The sequence below is a fragment of the Mus musculus genome, chromosome 2 (assembly GCF_000001635.26).
Source record: "Mus musculus strain C57BL/6J chromosome 2, GRCm38.p6 C57BL/6J".
Taxonomy (NCBI): Eukaryota; Metazoa; Chordata; class Mammalia; order Rodentia; family Muridae; genus Mus; species Mus musculus.
This window is the reverse complement of record NC_000068.7, coordinates 148436255-148443800: the sequence shown is the minus strand read 5'-3', so window position 1 is coordinate 148443800 and position 7546 is coordinate 148436255. Positions and strand designations below refer to the sequence as shown.

Genomic DNA, 7546 nt, shown 5'->3' with positions numbered 1-7546 from the left:
TGGGAAAGTGAACGGACTCAAAATAAAGCAGCCATATCTCTTGGATCCTCTGTGTTTCCACAGCTCTGAGCCAGAGACTGCCCTCTGAACAACAAAACCGTGATGAAGGCAACAGGAGTCAGAAGGCTATTCATGGCAGGAAACCCCAGCATCCGGTGAGAAATAAGAAGTAGGAGAGCACAGGATGCGCCCTGGGTCAGGAGGACGTGAAAAGCGAGTCTTTGTAACCTTCTCAATGCCAGAGCTGTGGTAGTGTGAAAGCAGCAGTGCGCCTCTGCTCCCTTCAGAGCACAGCCTGGTGTCAAGGTCCAGGTTCCACCGGCTGCTGCTGTCACCGCAGGGGAGTCTAGCCCCTCCCAGAAGGAGACACAGAAGAATGGCCATCTCAACTGGTTTGTTCCTGCTGCTGGGGCTCCTTGGCCAGCCCTGGGCAGGGGCTGCTGCTGATTCACAGGCTGTGGTGTGCGAGGGGACTGCCTGCTATACAGCCCATTGGGGCAAGCTGAGTGCCGCTGAAGCCCAGCATCGCTGCAATGAGAATGGAGGCAATCTTGCCACCGTGAAGAGTGAGGAGGAGGCCCGGCATGTTCAGCAAGCCCTGACTCAGCTCCTGAAGACCAAGGCACCCTTGGAAGCAAAGATGGGCAAATTCTGGATCGGGCTCCAGCGAGAGAAGGGCAACTGTACGTACCATGATTTGCCAATGAGGGGCTTCAGCTGGGTGGGTGGTGGAGAGGACACAGCTTATTCAAACTGGTACAAAGCCAGCAAGAGCTCCTGTATCTTTAAACGCTGTGTGTCCCTCATACTGGACCTGTCCTTGACACCTCACCCCAGCCATCTGCCCAAGTGGCATGAGAGTCCCTGTGGGACCCCCGAAGCTCCAGGTAACAGCATTGAAGGTTTCCTGTGCAAGTTCAACTTCAAAGGCATGTGTAGGCCACTGGCGCTGGGTGGTCCAGGGCGGGTGACCTATACCACCCCTTTCCAGGCCACTACCTCCTCTCTGGAGGCTGTGCCTTTTGCCTCTGTAGCCAATGTAGCTTGTGGGGATGAAGCTAAGAGTGAAACCCACTATTTCCTATGCAATGAAAAGACTCCAGGAATATTTCACTGGGGCAGCTCAGGCCCACTCTGTGTCAGCCCCAAGTTTGGTTGCAGTTTCAACAACGGGGGCTGCCAGCAGGATTGCTTCGAAGGTGGCGATGGCTCCTTCCGCTGCGGCTGCCGGCCTGGATTTCGACTGCTGGATGATCTAGTAACTTGTGCCTCCAGGAACCCCTGCAGCTCAAACCCATGCACAGGAGGTGGCATGTGCCATTCTGTACCACTCAGTGAAAACTACACTTGCCGTTGTCCCAGCGGCTACCAGCTGGACTCTAGCCAAGTGCACTGTGTGGATATAGATGAGTGCCAGGACTCCCCCTGTGCCCAGGATTGTGTCAACACTCTAGGGAGCTTCCACTGTGAATGTTGGGTTGGTTACCAACCCAGTGGCCCCAAGGAAGAGGCCTGTGAAGATGTGGATGAGTGTGCAGCTGCCAACTCGCCCTGTGCCCAAGGCTGCATCAACACTGATGGCTCTTTCTACTGCTCCTGTAAAGAGGGCTATATTGTGTCTGGGGAAGACAGTACCCAGTGTGAGGATATAGATGAGTGTTCGGACGCAAGGGGCAATCCATGTGATTCCCTGTGCTTCAACACAGATGGTTCCTTCAGGTGTGGCTGCCCGCCAGGCTGGGAGCTGGCTCCCAATGGGGTCTTTTGTAGCAGGGGCACTGTGTTTTCTGAACTACCAGCCAGGCCTCCCCAAAAGGAAGACAACGATGACAGAAAGGAGAGTACTATGCCTCCTACTGAAATGCCCAGTTCTCCTAGTGGCTCTAAGGATGTCTCCAACAGAGCACAGACAACAGGTCTCTTCGTCCAATCAGATATTCCCACTGCCTCTGTTCCACTAGAAATAGAAATCCCTAGTGAAGTATCTGATGTCTGGTTCGAGTTGGGCACATACCTCCCCACGACCTCCGGCCACAGCAAGCCGACACATGAAGATTCTGTGTCTGCACACAGTGACACCGATGGGCAGAACCTGCTTCTGTTTTACATCCTGGGGACGGTGGTGGCCATCTCACTCTTGCTGGTGCTGGCCCTAGGGATTCTCATTTATCATAAACGGAGAGCCAAGAAGGAGGAGATAAAAGAGAAGAAGCCTCAGAATGCAGCCGACAGCTATTCCTGGGTTCCAGAGCGAGCAGAGAGCCAAGCCCCGGAGAATCAGTACAGGTAAAGTGCCATAGGTTACTTGGGTAGCTGGGCAGCCAGATGTAGGCCTGGGAGGCACAGACCACAGAACTGAGAGCAGAGACAAACAGTCAGCAGGCCATTTGTTGTTTAAAGCCAACCTCAGCAGCCCAGTCCAAAAGTGCCTATCTGTCCTATGAGTTCATGTGGAGTAGCGGCAAGGGGACCAAGGATGCAGATATGGCAGAGTTCCATGGCATCTCACACTGTAATCTTCTGTTTTCCACAGCCCAACACCAGGGACAGACTGCTGAAGACTATGTGGCCTTAGAGACAGCTGCCACTACCTTCAGAGCTACCTTCTTAGATGAGGGGGAAGCCACATCATTCTGAATGACTTGACTGGACTCTCAGCAAAAAAATTGTGCACCTTCCACTTAAGAACCTGGTGGCTTGGGATAGGCAGGTATTTTCTTGGTGCCTTTGATATGTCTGGGGGTGAAAGCTGTGTGTTGGTTTGTCATTGTGGGGAGTTTTGTGGATATTGACAGACCTCACTCAAACACCCTTTTCAAATCCAATAGCAACTGGTTCCTCTGGTTCCTAATTAGGGGGAAAGGAGTCAGAGGGGTGGGACAGGGTGGGGGGATGGGGCTTCAAAGTTTTTTCTTATCACTTGATTTATCATCGAAGGAGTTACTGGTGCTAATTACAATGGAAACAGTTCCTTTCCATCACAGGACAGACAGCAAACCAATTTAAAACTACTTAACTAGGTGAGAGTGCTCTACCCTTCCTATAGGGACTTTTTCAGGATGGCTGCCTTTGTGTACATTTGCCTTCTGGCATTTCCCCTTCACGTCCCCCCCCCCCCCCCAGCCCCCTTGGTATTGTTGAAACTGTCAGAATGAGAGGAAGTTCAACCAACTGCTTAGGGAGTAAGCTGGCAGGAAGTTTAGATATTGTATCCCCTCACTCTTAACTTTCTGATAGCCTTGGGTTTATGGGCAAGCAAAGTTACAAGTTGGGAAGTTGCTTCAAGTGAGTGAGAGGTCTTGGTAAAAGCATAATCCAGAGGGGGAGGCAGGAGGGGATTGTTTTAACAGATATTTGAATGAAAATATCAGAATGAACTGATGCTAACACACACCTGATTATTGAGAAACAATAACAAAACTCCTAGATTCATTTGTCTTTGCGCTAGCACAGGCCCCAACTCCACTGCAGGGCACCCTGTCTACCTTTATACTGTCCCTAACTGGAAGCTGGTACTGTAGGCTCAGAAAGCCTTAGGAGGCTTTCATTCTGAACGTAAGGAAAGGATGTGTGAGCCAGGTGATGGGCTCTATTTTAAATGCTCCCATTTAAGTTTACCTTAGTCCACTTCACAGTTAAAAGTACATCTGGAGGACTTGAGCCCTATCTTGTTGGCGTGACACATACCAAACCAAGGATTAGTCATGAAGAAAGTTCTCTCTCTCTCTTTTTTTTTCTTAAAAAAAAAAAAAAGGAGATAGAGGGGAAAGGGAAAGGGGAAGAGAGAACAGCTAAAAAATGTCCAGCCTTTAAAACTGCTTAGAGCCATCTTATGATTGACATGTTTATTTCAAAGTGTCCATTTACAAAAGTGTCCCTTAAACTTGCAAAAGTGTCCCTTAAACTTGCTGACGGTAATGTTGTTTCAGCTGCACAGGTCTGTCTGGGGACTGGAAGGCATCCCTGGTGAGTCACTTCAGTATCTCTGGGAGGCTTCATCTTAGTTGTCTCTGCTGTTTGAAAAGCTGAGACATGGAATGTGTCTCCATCATGAGATTCAGAGTCTTTGTTCTCAGACTAGAGAACTTTGGTTTCTAGGAACAAAGGCACCCATCCCTCAAGTTGATATCCAGGAATCGAACGTTAATAACAAGCAGATTCAAGACCTTTGGAAATATCTTAGAGAAATATATTAGAGAAATACCTTTTTTTGGCCAATTTAAAATGAAGATATTTTTATTAGTCTCTCTCTCTCCTCCCTCTCTCTCTCTCTCTCTTCTCTCTCTCTCTCTCTCTCTCTCTCTCTCTCTCTCTGAAAACACAAGGTGGAGAGTAATGGGAAAAAGATCGGGCTCAGTGGGATGCCTGAAATGAGTGCATTTAAAAATCAACTCAGCATCTGGCTTTCAGTTGAAGTTTGGGTGTTTGGAACAGGATCCCTGGCAATAACTGAGATTGGCAGCTAATCCATTACCAGCAGACCAGCATTACCAGCCTTTCAGATCATTCAGATGAATTTAGAGCCATGGTAGTATCTGCATATACGGACATGACCCTAAAAGCATCACTTTTACCTCCAGGCCTTCAACTGCTCACCTTTATGGCTGGAGATGAGGAAGATAACTGAATCTAGGCTCCCCACAGCTGTGTTTGATCTATGCCCAGGCTGCTGTGTAGGACTTCAACTGACCAGGATGACTTAGGGGATAGACATGAAGCTCCATTTCCAATACTCCTAGGGGTACAGGATCCACTCTGTGGGACCCACAACAGGGAAGGGAATGATGAGGAACATATTTTCTCAAAGTGTGCTTTCAGCATGAGCCACTCCCGTGGAGACAGAGCTCTCTCATCTCCTGACCTGCCAAAGCCTTCAGGAGAACCATACCTCATGTGGCAAAGCCAATGGAGCCACTCACTGTTCCTAAATGGGTGCTTTATTTTCACATATATTCTTTTTTTTTTTTTTTTTTGAGACAGGGTTTCTCTGTATAGCCCTGGCTGTCCTGGAACTCACTCAGTAGACCAGGCTGGCCTCGAACTCAGAAGTCTGCCTGCCTCTGCCTCCCAAGTGCTGGGATTAAAGGTGTGCGCCACCACTGCCCAGCCTCACATATATTCTTGCTGTCCTCATACTTGAGACTGGAAAATTCTGGCTTAGGGCATCTAAGAGGCAAAGCAATAAATAAGTGAACTTCTACTGGACCAAAGGTGTGTTAGGCTATGCCTTCTCTACCCACGACATCAGTGAGCAGAGACAGAACACTCCTCTGCCTGTGAGGACCAGAGGAAGTACTACTTGGCAACAGAATTTTCTTAAGTCCAGACCTGGAAAAACTGTATTTTGGAGGGGCATACCTTCAGGCCTCCAGCCTACCCATTACTGAGTTGTAGGTGGCCATCACTGTCCTTTGTATTTTATGTGGTTCTGGCGATGGTAGCCAGCACATGAGTATGGTAGACACTAGCCTTCCAGGATCCCTATACTCCTAGTACCTTGCATTATTTTTGTTCATTATTAAAGATAGTCAAAAAGCAATACCTCCTCACCCCCAGTAATTTGAGGAGTTAAACAAACAAACAAACAAACAAACTACTCAGAAAGAAGTGCCTGGAGAGAGAGAGAGCCCTAAACACTATTTGCAAAGGAAGTCTAGCCTCAGTTTTCCCTGGTGTCTAGCATGGCTTTGATGCAACCCCAAATGTATGCATTTTCTGGCTTTGGAGACCCACTTATCATTATCATTACTACCATCACCACCACCACTACCACCACCGTCACCATCACTGTCATCACCAGCTCAGGGTGCTACGCATCATCATGGTGTTTTATTAATGACAGTAACTGGATGAATCCCACCTGTCTCTAACTGAGAGCAAAAAGGCCAGACAGAAGAGGAGCAGAAAGAAGAGAAGCGGGCTGCTTTCCTTCAGCTTCATACCCGGGGAAACCGAGTAAGCCTCTGGGAAGGTCTACCCTGATTCCTTCCCCAGAGCACTGGATAATGTGGAATGAAACACAAATACTTTTGAGTACATGTTCACAGTGCAGGGCAAGCTGCCGAGAAAGAACTCTTTACCTCCTCATCAAGTTTTCCTCCTCTTTGAGTTCCTAACCATGAGCCTCGCGTGGACTGTTATCACCAACCAAACTTTCAATAGGTGGATGGGATCACTAGGTCATTTTGTTCTGCCTCTCTTTTCTCATAAATATTTCTGCCCAAACTAAAGGAACAGAGATGAGATTTGACCAAAAAAGGAAAAAAAAAAGATTACTCCATTCAAAATAACATATTTTTTGAAAGCAAATATAGGAAAGCCTTTTCCTATTATTTTTTTTCTTCTTAGCTTCCCCATTGTCTGAATTGGGAAAACAGGAAAGCATTGCTTTCTAGCACCTGCAAAATGGTTTAATGCCCCTGCATATTTCCATGTCCTTCCAACAATAGATTTAGCATGGGAATCTGAAATAGACGCCCTGAAAACATCTGTCTCTTCCCCAGCTCCTAAACCCAGGCTTTGATTATGTATGGTTTGTGAAATCTATCATCCAAAACGGGGACAGACACACCTCAATCCTCCATGGGGTCAACAACTATATACCCCCAGTGACCCCTTAGGCAAGGACTTGTTGAGAACTGCATCACATTTTGACCTGTTCTCAACAGTACCCATCTATTTCAGGTGGGATCTCTGGACCTTTCCTCCTTCCCATCTTGTCTGCAATGTGGCAAATGGCTTCTTTTTGCATTTTTACTCCGCCCCCACCCCAAGCTGAAGTTCATTTGCAGATCAGCGATTAAGTCTGAATTGTGTGGTGGTCAGTCTTGTTTCCTTTTGTCAGGGGTTATTGTAAATGTTAGTAATTTCGCCTCAAGCCCTCAGTAAGAACATAAATATTTTAAAATATGTGCGTTTGAAATCTGTTTCATGCATCCTGGAACTGTGGGATGCTCAGGCAAGAGTGACTTTAGTCTTTCAGTGAATGTTGCCCAGAATGTGGGTAGGGAAGGCTCACAGGTTACTCTCCTCCTTAGAGCTACAACATAACATTCTGAGGGGAGTCACAGGGTTGCCTTTAAAAAGTGGGAGCTATGTCATGCTTTGAGCTTTCTGTTAAGCACCTCTCCTAATAAACTCTGAAAAAATATTTGTTTTGAACTTGTTTTGTGTCATTTGTGGCAACTTAAAGTACATGGCAGACCTTTCTTTGTGGTTATTAAATTCATGTTCCCCTTTGCAAAGAGTTACTTTGATGGACTTATTTCTGCCTCTCACTGGAAGGAATGCTGGTATGGGTCTCTGTTGGTGCTGTCTCTCCGGAAGTGACTTTGCAGAGTGAGACTGCACTATAGCGGTGCAGTGTCCAAAGCAGCTGAGAGCAAACTCTAGGCCTCCTTCCAGATTTAGCATCTTCAGCCTGGTCGCCATGGCCACCTTTAATTCCCAGTATCTTGTTGATTGCCTGAGTGATGCCTGGTGGGGGATTAAATGCAGCCAATTGGTGTGATGAGAAAGCACCCCCTGTAATTATCACAGAGCATTA

General features: G+C 47.4%; 1 protein-coding gene across 1 annotated transcript; it reads left to right on the top strand.

The window, feature by feature from the left end:
* Positions 1-265: 265 nt before the first annotated feature.
* On the top strand, positions 266-7150 carry Cd93 (CD93 antigen). The gene is made up of 2 exons (NM_010740.3): positions 266-2286; positions 2534-7150. The coding sequence occupies exons 1-2, from the start codon at positions 377-379 to the stop codon at positions 2556-2558; spliced, it is 1935 nt and encodes a 644-aa protein (NP_034870.1). The 5' UTR covers positions 266-376; the 3' UTR covers positions 2559-7150.
* The last annotated feature ends 396 nt before the right edge of the window (positions 7151-7546 follow it).

Bases quoted from the DNA above. Each gene is read 5' to 3' on its own strand.
- Cd93 (NM_010740.3), top strand. From the start codon at position 377: ATGGCCATCTCAACTGGTTTGTTCCTGCTGCTGGGGCTCCTTGGCCAG. The intron at 2,287-2,533 runs GTAAAGTGCCAT...TGTTTTCCACAG, and splicing joins GCCCCGGAGAATCAGTACAG to CCCAACACCAGGGACAGACT.